Source organism: Xiphophorus hellerii, chromosome 11 (assembly GCF_003331165.1).
Source record: "Xiphophorus hellerii strain 12219 chromosome 11, Xiphophorus_hellerii-4.1, whole genome shotgun sequence".
Classification (NCBI taxonomy): domain Eukaryota; kingdom Metazoa; phylum Chordata; class Actinopteri; order Cyprinodontiformes; family Poeciliidae; genus Xiphophorus; species Xiphophorus hellerii.
Window position 1 is genome coordinate 3,988,204 of NC_045682.1, and position 21,858 is coordinate 4,010,061.

At 39.0% G+C, this 21,858-nt stretch overlaps 1 protein-coding gene across 1 annotated transcript in view; it reads left to right on the forward strand.

Moving 5' to 3' along the window:
• Nucleotides 1–742: 742 nt before the first annotated feature.
• Nucleotides 743–21,858, forward strand: part of tmem132e (transmembrane protein 132E) — a 436,219-nt gene continuing 415,103 nt past the window's right edge. The window contains exon 1 of the mRNA XM_032576596.1: nucleotides 743–1,888. Coding sequence (XP_032432487.1) covers nucleotides 1,828–1,888 — 61 coding nt within the window. The 5' untranslated portion in view covers nucleotides 743–1,827. The remainder of the gene's footprint in view (nucleotides 1,889–21,858) is intronic.

The window sequence follows — 21,858 nt, forward strand, 5'->3', positions numbered from 1 at the left end:
TCAGTCCATAATGTCAGGTTTGAGGTACGTAAAGCACACCACGCCTAATAAGGGTATTACCGGAAATCAGCAACGTGGATTCAAAAATAAAAGCCAAACCCATGAGCGGTTTTGCTATACCTATTATAAAGATAAAACTTTCATACAGCGAATGCGTTTTGTGTCAGTGATCAAATTTGATTTAATTAAGAAGGCTGCAGCTAGTTAAGAATCATTTTTCAGGAAAGTATTTTTATTTAGAATGCACAACATATTTGGTATTATCATCAATGTTCGAAATTTGCATTGTAAAGGGATTCTGTGTATTATTAGATATCTTGCTACTTTATTTTATATGCAATGGTAATTATATATGTCAAGCTGTCTTGATTAATTTTCAATGTCCTTAATGTCCATACTTGATGAGAATGATGGTAATTAAAGTTCTAAACTCGGGGACATACAAGTGAAACTGAAAAGTAAGGTAATAATTTATAATTGCTACTCATATCAATATAATCTTCAATATACAAATTTTCCTATTTTCTTGTTCCATTTTGCCTTGTGTTCTATATTAATGGTGTATGTAAAATGATACAGGGGAACTGATAATCGAATCCATTTTTATTTTATTATTGAAAATACTTATATTTCCCCCAAATTAGGAGCAGATTTAGGTAAAACTCTAAACCTCGCGTGGTTTCTAAAAATGTGCACTTTATTTTGAACATTTGCACCGGAAGTTCGCCATCTGTTGCGGTCACTTTGATTAACTGAGCTGCGGCTCTGGACATTTCGAGGTGAGCACGTTTACTTGTTTTTGGGAGCGGAGTTGCACACCTGGCCGCGCGAGCTTGTGCGTGACCATCAGCGTGCGCGTGGGCTCCTTGTCCCGCCGAAACGTGCCAACTGAGACGTGCTTTTTGCAGCACAAAAATTGGGATTAAAACACACGCACAGAGACCCAGAGAGGGGAGTAAAAAAAAAAACAAAACAAAAAAAAAACAAAACAAAAAAACGCGGAGTTCTGCGGACTTGGCTGTGTTTCAAGCAGCACCGAACCGGACCCCATGTTTCTTTTCCTCGGATTATTTAAACCTGCAGCTTTGACTCTTTCCGCTCTGACTGTGTTCCGGCTTCTTGTCTCCGCTGTGGATTGTTAATAAAAACCTAGAGAAGTCGGTGCCAGCCGAACCCGAGCAGTGCGGATCCATACGATCCCCCCTTTTTTTTATCCCCCTTTTCCCCGCTGCTCTTCTTCACCATCTCCATAATTTGTGCTAGAAAATTATTTCTATTTAATTTCTGCTTAGTGGAGACACGGGAGTTGCAGAACGAAAAAAAATATTCCTGTTCGTCTTCATTGTGATTCTGGTCTGGATCTGTGTGGAGAAGGCGTGCGGGAGTCCTGCGTTGAAGCCGCTGCGCGCGTCAATTTCCCCACTCGTGTCCTCAAATTGATCATTTTCTGGGGGTGAATTGATCGGGTCTCCTCGCAGAGCGCGTGGAGCAGCTCACTGAGTTTCTTACATGAAACCAGTGAAACAACTTTATCCCGCATTTGTGGAAAGAAACCGGACGTCTGCCGGACTCCGGCAACGTTGAAACTGGACTCTAATGCATTTCTAGCGATTTATTTATTTGTTTTATTTCTATTTCATCCTGGAAAGACCTCGACAGCGCATTGTCACGCGCCCAGATACACATCTGTCCATTGCGCATCATCCAAGTTGGAGAACCCCGCACCGGCTCGCGCCCGCAGGCAAAGCTTTGTTTCTCCACTACAGGATCCGAAACTACTGGGACGACTGGGATTTTTAAGGTCCATCCGTTGGGATTTCTTCTACCATGTCAGGTGTGCGGGATTTCAGATGGACTCCCATCATCTGCGCCGCGGTGCTTTCATGTGGTGAGTAAGGAGACGCTCATTTGGTCTTTTTTTTCTTTTCTCGTTTTCCTCAGTGTCACGGTTGTGTTGCACTAAACGTGATTGTGCTCATTTTCTGTAACATGCAACTGCAGAGGCAGCTGGTGTTGTGATTGGTCATTGTGGCTTATGACCCCCACACTCCCCCCTCTCTCCGATTTCCACCAAACACGCACATACACACGCACACGCAACCCCTTACACTCTCTCAGACACAAATACAGCTTTCATAATCTTGTTTTTGTATTTTTTTTTTTAGAAGAGCCAGCAGGTTTGTTTGAATTTCTTTCAACTTAAGCACGCAGGATCAAAAACTATGTTTACGAGCTTAGACTGACTGGTTGATGAGGAAACCATTTGGGTAATTATTTCTGCTGGAGTCCTCTGGACTGGACTTGTGATCTAAATACCAACCCACTCCTGGGAGCCAGACTCGGAACATATTAAGCACCTGTCACCCGCCTCCTTCTGATTTCCTCCTCTCTCATTTCTTGCTACTCCAAGGTGCTCTCATGACACTGATAAACAAATGTACATGGCAATATGTCCTACATAGGCTGAAGTACGCTGCACAAAAAGATGTGAGAGGCAATAGAAAACCTCCCTCTGGTCTGGAAATGTCTGGGGACCAATCGCTTTCCCTCTTCCCTTCAGTGTCCCACTCTTTATTTTTATTGATGCAGCAAAGCAATCCTGTTTACAGCACTGGGCTGGAAGTGTCATTACAAGGCATGTTTTAGAGTAGTGCTGAGTAGTGGCGTCCCACAGGGTAGTCTGCTCATTTGTGGATCCACAGTCAGAATTAGCTGCACGGAGACAAAATGCAATTTCCCTTTTCATACGTGCACGTTTGCTGCATAACCAACCCTTGAACTCTACAGCACAGAGTGCAGACGTTTTTATTTTATGCTTTTCATTTTTAATAAGTGTTACCTCAATTTCACTATTGTCACACAAAAGACAAGCTTATATGTGCTGTAAAGGCATGTTCTCTCCTTGATGGTTGTGTTGAGACTGCTGCACGCTGCAGCGCTCTGTCTACCCAAATCCCACCCCAGCCTGTGGTCAGATTCTGATTAGGTTAATGCAGGACGACCCACAGCAAATGTGCTACTTTTTAAATCGTTAAATGCCAGTACGGTTAGGTCTGTGGCTGGCAGGCCAACTTGCAGAAGGTCTTCAGGGAAATCCTGGTCCCCAGAAACTTGGGGTTTCTACTCTTGTAACCACGTTGCAAGATTAACTTTGGCAGCTGAAACTCCAATTTCTCTTCCTAGGTAAAGGAACACCAAGAAGTTGTGATTGGTATGTGATTCCTAAGGGTGTTTTCACCTGATAGTCCGGTAGACTCTGTTGTACTGGGGACCGAAATTGCAACATTTATGTTTTTTTCCCAGCTGCTGCAGTTTGCCTTCACATTTCTCTGTGTTAAACAAACCAAACCCTTTGAGCAACTGGTCTAGCCTGCCCCACTTCCTGTGGTGCCGCTGCACCAAGAACCACAGAAAGAAACAACATAAAAACCTCTGAAGAAGACACTAAGTGCTACTTCCTTCTTCACAAAATTGAAACAAAAGTGGAGTAGCAACAGATTTTAGTGGTTGTAGGATTTCTCTTTAATCTTTGGTAAAAGACCACAAGCCATTTCTCCTGCTAATTTGTTTGTGTTTTGGTTATTTTGCCCTCTTGTGTCACTTTCCTGGTAATTGGTTCCAGCAGTTTACCATTTCCTTGACTGATCCTGTGTATATATAATCTCACCTGTGTCATTGTTTCCCCGCTGGGTCTTCTGCAACTTCAGAATATTCAACCATCTCCTATATATCCTTCTTAGTACAAGCTCACCCTTTTCAGTGAGGGACAGCTGAGATCTAAACCAATAAAATTTGTATTTTTGTCATTGTGTAATGCCCCACATAGCATCCAAACCGGCACCTAAAGCACTTCGATGCAAGTCAAACATTTGAGAAACTTTTCTCAAATGTACATGGAATGTCCGTTTTTCTTCCTATACTTGGTGTCAACCTTTTACATTCATAGAGGACAGTTGAGCTTTTCCATTAAATAGGTTCCAGTGTTAAAATTCAAATGGTGTAACTATTTCTATTAAAAAGTGGTTGAAAAAAAAAGAGATTGAATTTTGCAGTTAGATAACCACCATTGTACCATAACATTACATCAATGAAAGCATATTTTCCAGTAGATGTTTGATTCACCTGCATTTGTATTATACGATTGTAGAGGATGCCTGAAGAATTCTTATCTGCACAAATCTGATTTATAGATGGCAACAGACATTAATTTCTGTAATAAACATTCAGGGTTGGTGAACACCACTTTGAAGTCGACTGACATTTCTGATCTCTAATCAGTATTTATCAGCCGTGCTGTGATTCGGAGTTAGACGTGTGTTTTAGGCAGGATGCTTTAACAGCAGCTGGTGATATGATATGATATATATGAGAAGACCTAACAGTATTCATGATCAGTCAGAAGTGGCTGTTTTTAGCAGAGCTGATGATTTGATACTAGCAAGAACAAAATATAATTTTGACAATATTTTGAGAAGACAAAGAATCCCAATGTTTATTTTTCAATGGTAACCAATTCTGTTTTAACAAACCTGAAGTCGGTGTGAAAAAATTCACTTCGTGTTTGACCAGCCTGCAAGTTGTGGTTTTCCTGCTGGATTTGAGTTTCATTGTGTTTTGACAGATGATGCAAAGGTTTCACAGACCACAAACTTTGTGTTTCTGCTCCGTTTTCTAATCTTGAGTTTTAACTAGAAATAATAAAATGCAACCCAGACTTCTTAAAAAACAAACAGCCTTTTATGTTAAGCACCAAGTCAACATCAGCATTGTCAACTAGCTGTGTTGGATAGCAATACTTTCTTATTTGCAAACCCTTTACATTATCCGTTACTTTGTCAGTATTTGTTTCTACAGGGTAGCCGAAATGCTGCAACAATAACTTCAGAGTGGGATCTTCAGTGCTAGTTTTGTCAGGTTTCATTCTCATTTTTGATGCCTGCGAATAATTAAAATCCGCAAATACTTAGGAACCCCACTTTTAAAATGTGCAAAATTAATATATCAATCAATCAAGTTTATTTGTGTAGCATATTTCAGCATCAAGGTAATTCAAAGTGCTTTACATCATAAAAACACAAACATACTAAGCCATAGAACACACAGTCAGCAATTGAAGCATTGCATTTTCTCAAATGTCCTAGTTAAACATGAGAATTTTGATTGTTTCATTTATGATGTTTCAAAGGCAACTCTGAACAGGTTGGTTTTTAGTCTAGATTTAAAGGAACTTGGTGTTTTGGTTGTTTTCCAGTTTTCTGGAAGTTTGTTCCAGTTTTTTTGATTCATAGAAGCTTAATGCTGTTTCTCCAGGTTTGGTTCTGGTTCTGGGGATGCAGAGCAGAACCAGAACCAGAACACCTGAGAGGTCTGGAAGGTTGGTTCAACAAAAGCATATCTTTGATGTATTGTGGTGCTAAGCCGTTCAGTGATTTATAAACTAACAGGATTTTAAAGTCTGGGAATGGATGTAGGGACTTCAGAACAGGGGTGATGTGCTCTATCTTCCTGGTTTTAGTGAGAACAACGGCGCTCTGGATCAGCTGTAGCCGTCTAATTGATTTCTTTTTACGCAAAGACAAAAAAGACACTGTTGCAGTTATCAGTGCAACTAAAGATAAATGAGTTTCTCTAGATCTTGCTGGGACATCAGTCCTGAAATCCTGGAAATGTTCTTCAGGTGATAGAAGGCCGACTTTGTAACTGTCTTTATGTGGCTCTGAAGGTTCAGGTCAGAGTTCATCACTACTCCCAGATTTCAGGCCTGATCTTTAGTTTCCAGCTGTAATAACTGAAGCTGTGCATTGACCCTAGGTCGGTCCTCTGTAGGTCCAAAAATAATAACTTCAGTTTTGTTTCTGTTCAGCAGAAGAAAGTCGTGGCACATCCACGCATTGATCTGTTCTATGCTTGGACAGGTTCTGGATGGTATTTTGGTGTTGTTCCACAGAGAATTCAATGAATAGTTGAATTTGGGAATAGAGTTGCGATTCTTGCATTACTCAGCAGACTCTTCTGTTTGGGGTCCTCTGTACTTTATCTTTACTTTCCTTTGGTGCAGCATGTTTGGTTGGAAGGTGCATGCTTTCTGCATTGGTTGCAGACATTTTGCCACATCCTGTCTTTGTTCCAAAACAATTAAATCCAAACTTGAATGAACTTGAATCACATTTCTCGACTCTTAAGAACTTGCACACCGTGCATTCACACTCATTTGGTTTAATGTCAAGTTCAGTTTGCACATTGATTCCCAGAATATTTTCCTTATTGATAATTTCCATATTGATTTAGGAAAGTTTAGATTTCTTGGCTGCCTCGCTTCCTTTTATGATGGTTAATTAGCTCGGTATTTCACTTGTCAGTAATTAGGTTTATACACACACAGAGAGATTTGTGGGCAAGATTTCATTGTCATTTGTTGCTCTGCAGGTGGAATGTTGCTTGTTTACTTTTTCCCATTCCTGTTCATGTAAAGGTTCGGAGGTCAGAGGCAGAGCAGCGTTCATGGAGCTGATATGAATGAAAGATCTGAGTGAAGAAGAAGAAATTAATTGCCTTCTGGGCCATCTCTAGCTGTAAAATTTATGCATGTATATGAAATAAGACATAAACCTTCGGACGCTAAAGCAGAGGGGATGTTAATGGGTTTGCACCTCGTAATTATTTCCATAATTCTGCTGATCATTTTGCCAATAGACTGACAGATTAATGAAATGTTAAACGCCAACCTAGTTTTTTTTGGAATTTTTTTATTCTACAAATGATTGATAAAAACACAAATCTTCCCTCTTTCAGAGACGAGAGGAAAGCACCAGCAGCATTAGTATGGGTTCTTGAAATCTTTGAAAATGCTTGAATTAAATCTGGAAAGTTCTGGATTTTTGCATAAAGTTCTTGAAAGTGCTTGATATTTAAAGTACAGTGTCTGATAATACAGTCCACTCTAATGTTTCATTAAAAGGCTAAAATTGGAAAGCATTATTTAAAGTTGAAACCAGACAAGACACCTGCAATTTGTTTTCTCACTGTCTGAAGTTAAATCAGACTTAATCTTTCTTAATCTGAGTTAATTAGAATCAGCAAAATTATTTCTAATTGCCAGAACATATAACATATGACATATGTATTAATTGTTTTTATCTTGTAACCAGGTTGCTATGTATTGCACATTTTTTTGCCCAGGTCCCTCTTGAAAATGAGATCTAGATCTCAACGGGGTTTACCTGGTTAAATAAAGGAATATATAAAAACATATTTTAGATTTTTTTTGTTGCAAATTTCAGTTAGGTTTATAGAGAGACATTTCCACACATAAAATGTTGTTATAGTTTTAGTTTACTTTGTCCCTGCTGTAGAATATAGAATACTATCAAAATATATTCATTTTATTTTTTATTTCATATACTCAATAACAAATATGAATAGTTTCTGCTCTTTTTCCTTCCTGAAAAGGAGCAGAAAGAAGCATAAACTCATATCTGCACACACAAAAAGAAAATTAGCTGTTTAGCTCAGAAGTCTATTACAGATATGAAATACTCCAAAAATGAACAAAAATACCTAACAAAACTTCACCTTAGTCAATGTCATATTGCTTCATCATATCGACTTTTCAAATCATCTTTCCATTGTTGCTGTTCTAAACCCATTTTTTTATTCAGTTCCTTTGAAGTTCAGTTCTCTTTTTACACTTCAGTTTTGAATAGTATTAATGATGTCATATAATATGGAATTGAAACTGTCTTCTTTAGTTCATTTGGATTGTTGTTATTAGTCTGTCACTAGAAAAGTTAGAAAATACTTGAATTTTACTTTGGGGAACAGTGAACAAACCCTGACCAGCAGCTGCCCAAGCACAAATCAACAGGTTAATCTCCATGTGAGTGAAGCAGTGGCAGCATTTCATACATTCAAGAGGCGCGTGCGTCTTTATCTAATATGTAAATTGATCCAGTTTGGTTCACCGCCAGAAGCAAAAAGACGGCAGAACAAAGAGCTGGACGCGCTCCAGGAAGACGACATTGCGGCTGACCCGGGGTAAATGGATTGAGCGGATTACGTCTAACCGTTACATCGGTGGATGTAGTGATGTAAGCGGGCGCATCTGCCTCTTCGCTCGTGCCTACGAGGAGCGGCGTTTGTCCAGTCATGGATTGAATGCAGCTGGCAACCTTCCCAGCACCAGCGGCGCTCACAGCGGAGACAAAAGCGGCAGTGTGACACACTTCTCCTGATGTACATGAGGAGAAATTAAACCTCTTCTCTGTTTCTGTCTTAAGTTTTTCAGCACGACTGTTGTGTATTTGCGGCTGGCTTTCGTGCTTTAACATTTTCTGACTGCTAATGAGTTAAAGCTGCTGTTTAGTCATTCTGTCTCGAGGCTGGCCATGTCAAGAAGCTGGATTGCTAGCGGTGCACCTGTCACTTTTGTTTGTGTTTGCATTAATGAAGCATATTGTTTTTATATTTAGCTGGCTCTTCACAGTCAGCACATGAAGCAGGACTTTTTTTTGCCATTTGCTTCAGGCTTCAGAAAATAGTAATAAAGAACAAGATGGAGTGCAGAGAAGTGGATACATATATAATCTTCTTCCTGTGCTCAGAGCTAAAGCCAATATGCACACATCTTCTGTTTGTTTTCAGTTTTGTTATGCTAATGTTTTCAGGTGAGGCTGGATGTAGTTACAACTAGTGAGGCAGGTTGTCGATAAATTAACTAATTAGTTGGTTGATAAGTTGATCTTATCAATCAACTAACGATTCATTGATAAATGGTCACTTTCTTTTTGCATCAAGAGGACAGGCCGACTTTCCATAACTTGAAAGGGCTACATTTTTAATGAATATAAAAAAGAGCATTATATTTCAACATTTTTTTTGAGTCATTTGTGACTGAATAAACCGAAAATTGTTTTTCTCACATTATAAAACTTGCATCATCCCCCCCCCCCCCCCAACTTATTAAAATTGTTCTACATAATCCCTTCAGTTCCTCTGTCATCATCACATCCTCGCCTTCATAGCACCTCAATCATTTTTGGTTGAGCTGACGGTTAAATCAACGCTATTCAAGGTGAGAACATAAGGAGCTTACTGTACATTTCAAAACAGAACCACATACGGCGCTTCTTGCATTCTCCGTTTGGTTTCTCGGCTTAAAGATGATCAGTGGCGCCCTCAGCTGTGTGGCAGCCAAACTGCTACACTAAAACGTTATCAGTTAATCGATTAGATCTAATTTAGTCGATTCAATTATTTGCATAGTTACAACTACTATAGTTTTATCTGCTTTTTAATAGTAGAATCGAACCTGACCTTCTAAATGGGCTTCACTTGAGTTTTTTTATTCCGTTTTATTGCTCAAAGCTACATGTATCTCTTCTGTTGTATTGTTCTTTATCAGTGATGAAACGAACCTTTTGTAAAGCACCAGTCACACAAGATGTAGCCTGATGGGCAAGATCTTGAGCTGGAGGACTTTTTTTGTTCAGTTGCATGAATTAGTACATTAATTTCTTTGCAGTGCATTACCCATTTTCCCAGCTGAACGTTGTCTGCGGTTTTATGTTTAAAATCCTCGAGGCATTCATGCATTTAGGCTCAAACGCATAAGGGTCAATGTGCTGAAAGCCCTGCTTTTTGGTTTTCTGCTTGAAAAGTCCTACATCTAGTGAATATAACATAGAATATAGGCTTACTGGATAACATAGGCTTTCTTAACAACCCCCTTTTGGCTCGTTTGGCTTTTTTTCCCTCCACATCTAAGTGAGGCAATTCACAAATAGTGATGTAAAAGATTTCTTTTCGTCTCCTCTAAAAGGAGATTTTCTCATGTCTTTGTCCTGTTTTCCTTCCCTGAAATCAAAGTTGAACCTGCTCTTTCACGGCAACATATTGACTGCTGCAGTGCGTCTTGTTAAGGGCAAAACCCTTTTGTCAAATTTGCCAAAATTGTCACAAAGGTCGAGTGTTCATCACATAAAACCTGAAAGGATTAAATTGTTTTTTCAAAGAATCAAATTTACGATCAATTATGTTGATATGTACACTTCTAAAATCATTCAAGGTATGTTTAATTGATTTTAAATCAATAAATAATATAGTAAAAGAAACCCTGCTGGATTACTGTGAGAGTCTCCCCTCAGCTGTGAGGAAATGTTTCTTTCCTCACAGTGCTGTTAAATTTTAGGTGTACCTTTTTCCTCTGTCTTGTAAGGAAGGAGGAAGTGGAAGTGCACAATCTCAGGGTAACAATCAGTCACTGAGTTACATGGTGGCTGGTTCACAGACAGAAGAAGGGCTCTACCATCCCAGTGTTTGTTGACTCAGAACGGCAGGCACAGATTGGCTGGATTTTTCTCAGACGTGTCGCCCTAGTAACCGGATAAAACCACAAACAGCTCCTTGTGAAACCTGGGGCTGTGATTTCAAAATGAAATGCAGAATTTATTTTCATCTGAAAAACTCTGTCCAATTCCTTTTCTCCCTAGCCCCATATGAGACACGTTTGATGTCACTGGTTCAGGGGTTGCTGGTGCTACACTTCTTCCTTCCACTCAATTTTTTGTTAATATGTTTGGACGGAGAACTTTGCAACAACAGGCTTCTTTAGCAGTCACCTTTTGTGTCTTCCCCCCTTTGTAAAGGCAGTCCATAACTCTGTTCTGTCCAGTCAGCAGTCATCCCCATGTTTGTGTAGCTGATTGACCCAAAGTTGAGACAGTTTAAAACCTCAGGAATTGTTTGCAGGTTTTTTGAGTTAATGATCTGATTAGGGTGTGACATTAATTACCTTTTCTGCCGTATTCACTCAATTTTGGCTTTTTATGATCTGTAATTGGTAATTATTCTAAATAATGAGTTTCACTTTCAGAGATGACTGGCAAAAAAAATAGCACTTTTACGCAATATTACTTTTTTTTTAATATGTAGTACAATGTTGCTTTAAAGGTTTAGATTTCACTTGTCAGTAAAATCTGTCTCTCTAATAACCAATATTTTTTTTAATCACTCTTTCTCTCAACTCGCCTCCAAGTGGAACCAGACAGTACGGTTCCTGATGTTTGTCATAGACCTGGCTCTTATCCAAGTCATTTTCTCTTTGGTGTTCTCCTACAACAACAAACACAATTATTCAATATTTTCCAACCACAATTCTTCCTCTGAGTTGGCGGTTCTCCACTTTTCTTTCCAGTTTTAATAATACGATGAACGGTTCTCAATCCAGTTATAGCAGTTTCTACATCTTAGACATTTTCTCTGTTGATTCCAATGATCTGACCCTTCAGTCTTTCATCTATTCCACTGGATGGGTCTTTTCACATGGTGGTTAATGAAAAGAGAAGCTTCTCATTGCATCAATTTGGGTGAAATAACTTTTGCCAGCTGAATGACAATCATTCTTGCAGCAATTATCCAATAGCAGGTTCAGTTTGCTTTGTTAAATTCAGGTGTTGACTGCTTTTTTTGTCCAGAGAGTGAATAAAAAAGAAAACAGTCACTTAGACATACAAATCATGAATCAAAGGCAACAAACGCCAGCGTAGTTTTGTGTCATTCATGGCTTTTTTTGAATGACTGAAACTTTGAGGGTCTAACAAAGTTTCTTGTTTGTGAATAGATTTGCATGGACAATTGAGGAGTATGAATAAGATCTGATTCAATAATCTTGTCTGCGTTTAAAGGCAGAACTTCATCTAAGCCCTCTTCATCTAATTTGAAGAAAACATTTATTGCCGCTGCGGTATGGAGGTCTCTGTTCACTTGTCACAGTTTTCATAATGTTTTGCTTCTCACTGATGTCACATGTTGGAACCTGTGAACATCTTTAATTATGCAGTGGATTATGTGCTCTTCGTTTTCATTTTTCACCCCCAGGGCACACAGCTTGAACAAAGTGTTGGAACAAGTTGCTTGGTGTCTTTTCATTCAATGTGACAACTTAATTTTCACCCTAATGCAATTGATCCAGATCGCCATGACCAGTGAAAGTCGAAATCTTTTTCTTTTTCTCTGTTTTCCATCCGTTCGTGTTGGGTAGTTGAGCTGAAAATAAACCAAGCGGCTACTTTATTTAATCTAATGTTTAAATTGAGACATGACGATGTATGCTCTTTACAAACCATTGTGCTGGAGATGTTCCTTTTGTTGCTCGCGCCTTCCTTTTTGGAAATGCTTGAAAGTAATTTGTCAGAAATAATGCACCACCTGCATGGCTTTCATTGCCTTGAGTGCTGTGTTGTACAAGATAATTAGACTTCACAGGCTAATTATTCATTTGAAGTGGCAGGTGATCGCTTTGCTGTTGCATCATGCACATGCAGCAAAATGGATGATCAAGTGTACATAATCTTGTCTTCAATTTGCGACGTAGCATTTACGAAGTTCATTTTTTTTAATATACAGGTGCAGCCAAGTAAAAAGAAAGTCAAGTTAGTTTCATTTGTCTACATTAAATTGAAAAAGTGAAGCTTATTTATCAAAGACTCATGACACAGAGTAGTATATTTAGGATTTTTAATTTGTTGCCCCTTTAAGTAAACAATTCCTTAATATTGATGAAAAGTACAAATTATAACTGAAATAATCTGGAAAAATGTTGGAAAATGTCATATTCCACTGGCAGATTAATTCACTTATAACTGGTATGTTCATCAATATTAATAAATGAACTTAAAACAAGCTCCTATTTACTTAGTTTTGTCTTATCTTAAGTGTACTCGGATATTTGCACTAGAAACTAGACCTAAAATACTTAGTCAGATTTAGTGTTTTTGCAGAGTAACCCTACAAAAGGGGGCCATGAGGGCATTGCCCCCCTTTAAGGCCCATCAGTCTTCAAAAGGTTAGTGAATATACCAGAAAAGGTACTAAATAACTAAACACGCACATGCGCACACACACAGCGCCATATGTGGACATTGGTACACAGAAAGTGAACTACCTTAGTGAGGAATTTCATCTGGGTCTGACTCTTATCCGGCTTTATTGTCTTGATATTGTGACACCCACTGAGGCCTGCTCCTCTCAATCTACGGCGCTACAAGGGTATAATCATTTCCCTCTAATTCCGGTCGTCTCAACAAGGCTATATAGCTCACATTTAATAAGTTGTCTCCCCTGACACCCTGAAGGAGAATGAGCTTTCTGGATGAAGAGCAGCTTGCACTGAAACTGCCCCCGTTAATTTCTCTTCGAGGGATACAGTTGGAACAGAAATAGCCATTATGTCCACATATGTAACGCCGACATGAGGGATGGAGGACATTCGCTGGTGCACAACATGTTTGCTGCCTTTTACAAAAGATTGAATGTCTTTAATGGACTGAAACCCACTCTTGAGGTTAAATAAATGTTTAGTTTTCTTTTCCTCTACTGTGTCACAGCGACTTTATGCTTTTTGCTCCGAGGGTATGCATCTTGAAAGAATGTAACCATGAGCAAGAAGTAACCATGAAATCTGAAAATGTTGAAGCTGAAAGATATATTTTGGTAGACCAGGATGTCCAAAGTGAGTCCTGATGTTTTTGACAGGCGGATTGGCGCAGCGTCTGCTGTCAAGCGGGCGCTGTACCGGTCCGTCGTGGTGAAGAGAGAGCTGAGCCAAAAAGCAAAGCTCTCGATTTACCGGTCGATCTACGTTCCCACCCTCATCTATGGTCATGAGCTTTGGGTCATGACCGAAAGAACGAGATCGCGGATACAAGCGGCCGAAATGGGTTTTCTCCGTAGGGTGTCTGGGCTCTCACTTAGAGTTAGGGTGAGAAGCTCAGTCATCCGGGAGGGACTCAGAGTAGAGCCGCTGCTCCTTCACATCGAGAGGAGCCAGTTGAGGTGGCTCGGGCATCTGGTCAGGATGCCTCCTGGACGCCTCCCTGGTGAGGCGTTCCAGGCACGTCCCACCGGGAGGAGGCCCCGGGGAAGACCCAGGACACGCTGGAGGGACTATGTCTCTCGGCTGGCCTGGGAACGCCTCGGGATTCCCCCGGAAGAGCTAGAAGAAGTGGCCAGGGAGAGGGAAGTCTGGGCCTCCCTTCTGAAGCTGCTACCCCCACGACCCGACCCCGAATAAGCGGAAGAAGATGGATGGATGGATGGATGGATGGACGTTTTTGATGTTCTTCTAAAATAGCTAGCTGGTAGATTTCTGAAGAATTTGTCAAAGCTGCTCTGAAGCAGGAACTCTTCTAAAACATGGAGGACACTGGTCCTTGAGGAATGGAGCTGGTTACCACTGATGTAAACCATTCTATCGTAGCTCTGGCTGTGCGTCATGAATATTTTTTGATGCGCTGTATCTGTTATAATTCCTTCGCTGTTGTTTCTCGTAAGGCCATACTATGACTGAGCTCTGAGATTTCATTCCAAATCTCAGACCTTCCTTCTCCGTACCATGAAGCATGAAAACTAATCATCTGTGGATGTTTAGGATCACACATAAATCCAGTAGGTTTCATTTGTCAGGCTGGAAAATCTTGAGATATCCACAAAGTCAGAACAGATAAGCCATGTCTGCTAAGGAAGCTTTTCCTCTTCTGCTTTACATATCAGCTGTATTTCCCCAGTGGGATCCGTGTGAAGGATTTCCCTGAAATCACTGCAGTGGAAACTGAAGAAATACGACCAGATTTTTATCCTCCAGCATGTCTTGCAGTTTGTCTTCCCACTCTGATTTTCCCAGAGCTACAAATCTGCTAAAAGACTCTGGGAATGAACCCTTTCCAGTCTGGCAGCCACTCCTCGGCTTCATCCTCGGCTATCCAACGAACCTCTAATTCTTCCCTTGAACATTGTTGTTCTCAGCTGTGGGATTGCTTTTCCTGCTGCTAGATTTCCACTCCTGCTTCTCAGCGCCAGGCAGACAGAACATGGACAGCAGCGATGGGGGGGAGAGAGCAAGCTAGACGTCTGTCAGACGTCTAACCTAGATGTCTGACTTTTCCAGTCATCTCTGGAGATGATTTGTGACATTTTTCTAATGTTGTTGGATCATGTCACACACGCAAACTACGAACTGACCCGTCCTCTCCTGGTGATAATTACACGTAAGATTTGTGGCTTGGGAGTGCCCTACATCAAGCACGAGTCATCCGCGTGTCAACACCGTCTGCAAACACGGCAGTGAATCTACCCACTGTCATTTAAATTCTCAGACGGTGACTTAATCTAGGCTGAAGTTTATTTTTCATAAATATCATCTGTTATAAAATTAAAGCAGAAATAAGTGAATTACAATAAAATCTTGAGCTGCAACTAACGATTATTTTTGTAATGGATTATTCTGATGCTCAATCGGATGAAAACATTGGCACATTCTGCAGCTTTTTCATTTTTAGAAGGTCTAAATATTAGTAATACATTGAAAGATGCAAATTACGAAATCAATTCTTTTTATATGGAAAAACAACAAAACATTTCATTGCCAAAAATGCAATTGCAGTATTCCTTTAGACAACGCTTGATCATTTGTAGCAAAGGATGCATCTGCAGCTAAAAAAATACTCATAACATAAATATGTGAAAAGCTCAGCTCTTTCAGTCAAAGAGTAGGGCTGATCTATTGATTATTTTTTTGGATTAACTGATAAATAATTGAGCAGAAGGTGTTTTAAATATAAGAATTTTGCAGAATTTGAACCGGGTGAAGTTGAAACTGCAAGGGTCATTGTGTCATAAATTGACTTATTTTTGGATTTGCCTCGTAGCGTCACATGTTACAAATATCTGCTTCTTTTTCTGTATTTTGGAATACGCTTTACATTTGATTTGAGCAACCCCATATGATTGGTCGCTGTTAAAATGCTTCAGTGTAATTTAAACAGTTGAAAGGCTCTGCAGTAGCACTGTCGGTCAGAGGAAAGCGTCTGCTGGGCGGCTGCTGTCTGCCCTCAGAGCAGTGGACTACGATAAGTGCTGTGAAGTAGCTGAAAATGTGCAGCTTTTGTCGCCCCTTGGCCTTAAAGGGAAGGAAAAAAAAAAAACTCCCTCTGTTCTCTATGGGAATAAATAGTAAATTATTGTGCCGTAAATGTAAGTGGCACTCACTTTCCCATCGTTCAATGGGAAACAGCATTGTTTTAAAATTGAGGGGAGTTTTCCCGTTTGGATACTGGGACTGCGTGAGCCTTTACCCAGCTGCTGCCATGTTATCATCCTCTGCTGGTTAATGTGCTTCAATCTGTGAGAAAAGGTTGAGTGGCAGCTGGTAGAGCGACATTCATACCGGTCACCATGTTGTTCTCTCCACCAAGTGCATTCAGGCATTGAGGGGGACACATTCCCTAAGTGAGATTAAGCAGTAATGTATCTGCAGCTGGGTTAATGACTGATAAACCAGCAGAAGGTTAAATACTAGTATTTACTTATATATGCCACAGAAATACAAGTTTTGACTTATTCTATTTCTTTTTTGTGTGTTTATTTTCATGATCTTGTATTTGCCACTGCGACAACTCAAAATTTATTCATGGACCAAATTTTAAAAAATAAAGCAGAACAATTCAACTGTGGTTAATAATAATAAACATAAAATATAGAACAAAAAGAGAAATAAAAAGTTCTTTAAAAAGTCTGTCTGATTCTGATTTTGGCATTTTCATTTTGCTATAAGGTCACAATGGATTTACAATGTTCCAATCTTACTTTATAAAAAAAAAAAACATTGAACAATACTTGTGAAATAATACAACTCTGTTTTAACTGCATGAGGTGGTGTTCTCAAATATAAGTTTAGCATTGCTGTCCTCTAAATTAACTAAAGTAAACTTTAAAAAACAGTTTTTAGTCTGTAATTTTTCACATTTTATAAACAAACAAATCTTGCTCAACCAGTTAGACTAATGACCTGTTTTGAGTCTCTTAAAAACATTTAGTGCACAGTACTGTTTCGCTTTTACAGAAACCTAAAGTGAGATTCAATAAAGTGTCCTGAGTTTCACGTTTCTTTGTGCAGAAATAAAATACCCAAATGGCTGATTAAATGTAATTAAGATCGGTGGAGAAGATGGACTCCACCTATATAAGCATCAATAAATTTTCAGTAAAACCAAAAGCTCCAACGCTTGTGGTTAAACCTATGATGAAAGAGATGAGCTGTTTTTCTGTTGACAGCTGTTTTTCTGTTGCCGTTTCATGTTTTCATCATTCATAACACTCTAAATCGCCCTGTTGCTGAAATGTGCCATTCAATTTAACTAGCCTTGCCCTTAGTAAAGCCTCTGGAAAATGGACACAAATTCTTCCTATCAATCAAACCAGAAGCCAAATAGGTCTCGGCCCATGCCAGTGACTGTGATGCTTCACCTGAACAAATGTGCCAATTCTGTCTCCAGTCTCCTACGACGTTTTGTTTGACTGTAGCAGAGATTGCTCCTTATTTTGTGTGGTAGTGTTTATTTAAGACCATCTTATCACATTACAGCCAGAGTGCTTGTAGCACTCTTTGGAACCCCTGCTAAAGTTGTGCATAAAGCCTTAAAACAAATTAATTTTTTATTGCAGTGGCATAATATCCACTCAGAAATGTAAGAAAATCCAGCCTTTATCTTTGGTATCTTTTAAAAAAATTATTATTCAGTGAGGGGGGGGAAATAAGCCACATTAAGAAAGAGGAGCAGTCAGTCTTCTCATAAAGAATCAGGCAAAGTTAGAGCAGATGGAGACAGGGATCTTGGACTTTTCATTTTGAGTCGTCTCAGATTCAAAAGGGATCAGTCTCTGTAGAATATGGCTTCACTTGACATTCTGTTTACATTTCTGATTGTAAGTCGTCTCAAACAGCCAGCTGGCATGTAGATTGCTTGTATTGGTTGTTAAGGAGACTTGATGACGCCATGATGCTGCAGAAAATAGCTAATAGCACTCATGAATGGCCAGTGGAGTAAAACATAGACCTGTGTGTCCTGTAGCATTTATTCTTTAGAGAAACGGGAAGTCATGAATTATTAATTAATCATTCTTTGAAACATTCTCTGAAAAGTTGATTAATATAGCGACAAAATTGCTAAGTTGGCAACAGTGCGTTCCCTCACCTTGACCACACCCTTGTTCAGGCACGCTTGGCCACGCCCCTCTGTGTCTATTGGCCCCACCCACTTTGGTATTAGTTTTCACAATTTGTCCGGGGTGAGGTTTTGCTTTTACAAGGGGTTAGTTACACTTTAACTTGTGCTCAATTTAAAGACATGAAGGATGCCAATAATTGTGCCATCAGAATCTTAATGAAGGCCTTCAAATTAAAAGTTGAATTTTCCAATAAGCTTTTGTTGAAGAGATTATACCTCGGCAGTAAAATTTTGTCTTTTTTTTTTTTCTTTTTAAGTTTTGTTATTTTTTCACCCTCAATATCACCAGGACTGTCAAGCTGGCTGTTGTTGTTATGGCACTGTATTTCTAGATCATCTTGTAATGACTATTTGTGGTGCAATAATTCTAATTCCATATTTTAAACCCCCAATTCAAATCTTTGATTAATGAAAAATGACTAAAAAAGTAGTGAAACTACTAACCAGATGCTGGACACGCATCCAAACACCAGATGAGGATGTGCTACCTGCCTCAGGATACTGGATGGAGCTGTCAGTTCCTGTTATTCGTCTCTCCAACATGACGAGACGTCAACATTTTCCCATCTCCTCCCTTTTGTTTTCCCTGTTTTGTGGGTTGCATTTTGCCCCGCATGCGGAAAGCATTCCCACTTTGATCAACACTGATTTCTTCTCTCAACGTTTTTCCAACTTTCCTGCTAGCTTCGCTGTTCAAAGAGGCTTGAGCAGCCTTAAGTTGTCCAAGCCTCTTTAATTGTGACTTGCTAGAAACTCCAAATGCATTTATTTTTCATTCTGGAGTTTTCTTCTCCTGACGTGACATGAAACAAAGAAATATGCAAAATAGTTTTCTGTGTCTTTGTGTCCTTGGAACGTGCCGGATTCTTTGCTCTGAAGCCAAAATCGATGGGTTTTTGAAGTGCGCAGGCCACCGTTTACTGCGTTGTCAGTCAATAACGTAGTCTGGGATTTTTGAGGGTAGGGTGTGCTGATCTGCTGAAAATATAGTTCAAATCTTAGTCATATTGATTTAAACACGGGGAAACAAATGCTTTACAAATGAGGCCACACCACAGCGTCGACAGCAGTGGATTTGCCTGACTTCAGTGATCATGTTGTGTGCAGAACCACAGACTTAAAAAAAAAAGGCGGGAGGGCTCTGTTGCTGCTGTTTTCATGTATAATTCAAACACTTACTGCTAGTGACAAAGGGATACTCTCTAAACATTGAAATCCGGAAACAAACACAGCAAAGAGGCAGAAATAAACACACTTGCACTGTTTGTTTTAGCATTTTTATGATGTTTCTGTTTCTTTGCCAGCAGGCTATTGATTTAGGATATGATCCAGACTGCCTTGGAACATTATCTTTGTTTCATAAAAATCAATACTAATTGCATTTACAGTTAAAAGTATTCAAACGGTTTTTAAAGTTGGGTCTACACATTATTCTTGAAGCTAAGAACCCATTTTAGCCCTTAAAGCTCAGTAGAAAAACAGAAGAACCTTCAGTTTCTGGCTATGGGAACAACAAATGATTATTTTTTCTATCAAACTCATCTCTAGTGTGCTCCCAACTGGAGTGCAGCTTAATTTTCTGCTACAGAAGCAGCTTTAAAGGCCAGCTCCAAGTACCACAGGCGGATACTGCAAAAAATATTATGGATACACTTATTCCTACATAATGGAATAAAAGGTTTCGTCCTGACTTGTCTATTTTTTTTTTTCTTTTTTACCGCCTGCACTTTGGGCCCTGGAGCTTTTACCAAATTGATGAAGGTCCGGTGTGATCAATTCATTTATTAGGTTACAAAAGACTTGTGGAGGAAAGAAATCCCTGCCTCTGCTTTGTTATTTTAGGACCATAAAACATTTCAAAAATTTCACTGAAAGCCCATGAAAAACGATCTAAGGCACACAAAACGGCATCAGATTATTCATGCTTGAAAGAGCCTGATAGATGTTCTTAAACTTTTTCACATTTTCCACATTGCATCTACAAATATTTGCAATTATCTTTAAATCACAAGTATTTGAAATTATATTTTCGGAAAAACAATGTATCTTTTACAGTTGAGGAATGCTGAACTGCTTCAAACAAGTATGCAAAAAATACTGACCAGATTACAAATTAATAGGATAAATAATTGTCATAACAAACAGTAAATGAGTCAGAGTTCTATCAACCAAGCAAACTTGTTCTTCTTTTAGTCCGACTACTGAAAAATCCTTTGCATATGTCAGTTTTGGCTTAATCAATCAGAGTCATCCACTCAGTCCTGTATTAGAGATTGGCTTTTCTTGTATTGTTTACCAATTATCGTCAACAATTACTTAGGAATTTTGAATTATTGTTTTCATAAATTCCAATTAATGATGTTAAAATAAAACAACAACTGACAGCACTGTCGGAAATGATTTTTTTTTTTAGTTTCTCCAGTATTCATGTATCAATAAATATTAAATTTAGAAAATATGGTTAAATACTGTTACAGTGTGCGGTTTAGTGTTGCAAATCGCAACTTTTTAAGTAACTGGCATCCTGAAGAAACCTAAAGTTTTAAGTGGAAATCTTTTTCAAGAGTAGTATTTATGTTTGTAGCCCTGTGAATTCTGTGCCATACGTTTACAGTACATACCTAGTAATGACTAATTTGGCATTATTTTCATTGTTATCACAACAGTAGCACGAAATATATGGTGATAAAATTCACAGATTTTTTGGTGAAACGTAACTCCGAGTTATTTGCGCAAAGTAATTCACCCATTGGTGGATTTTTTTCACAGCCCTTAAAATATTTGAAAGAAAATGCAGATTGGGAAGCTGTAATGGCTCAGTTCTGTGCTACGTGACATGGCATTTGCAAAGCAGCCAATCCAGGAGCACCATCTATTTTCATTGGAGCTGATTGGCCAAAACCTTCAAAGCAGAAATAAGGAATCCAGTAGATGTTAGCTTCTCCAGGAGTGCTAAGATGGTTTCCACTGCACGTATTAATTCATATTAACATGCATTTTCTGAGTGAACTACTAAAATGGGCAGATTTGCAGTTTTCTGAATGAATAATAATAATAACATACAACTGTACAAGGAATTGCGCACTACTTTTTGTTGGTCCATCGCATAAAATCTCAGTAAAATAACTTAATTTAAATCTTGCAAGAAACTGTCGCTCCATGCCTTGTTGTGATTCTGCAAACATTTCAAAGTCTACAATAAATGCTTCAAAGACTCACACAATGTTCATGCAAAATACAAGAGTCCCCTTATAGCAAGGCATTAAAGTCAATGAGCAGCACATGTTCAGAAGCCGCTGAGCAGTTTTCCTTCTATCATCCTGTGGATGTACAGTGAAACCCTTCTCAATTAACCTGGTTAAATTTGTTTGAGATATTGGGGAGATCTCAGAGGGGGCACTTTGCAGAAATGGAAACTGGATTGATTTAGCTTCCATTTAACTAACCAGAAAATATACCAATTAGCGAATATGAGAAATATGCTAATCTGAGCTGTAGTGGAAGCTGCTCTGTCTTGTAACTGTTTGTAGCTTGTATAAAGGAGTGGCACCCTTTAAGCTGAAATGTAAAAATAACTTTCATGGTGTGTTAAAGATTCATATAGTCTTTGTAGAGTTCAAACATGTTAATTCAAAAGTGTTTAATTCAAAACCATGACGCTGCAGCACTGAAGATCCTAACCGCTTTTATGGTTCCTTTCATTTGTTTCCCTGAATTCTTTTTTTTAAAATTCAGAAATAGACAACACAGATGTAAATCACAATAATGGATAATATAATAGTGAGTTCTAAATTTGATT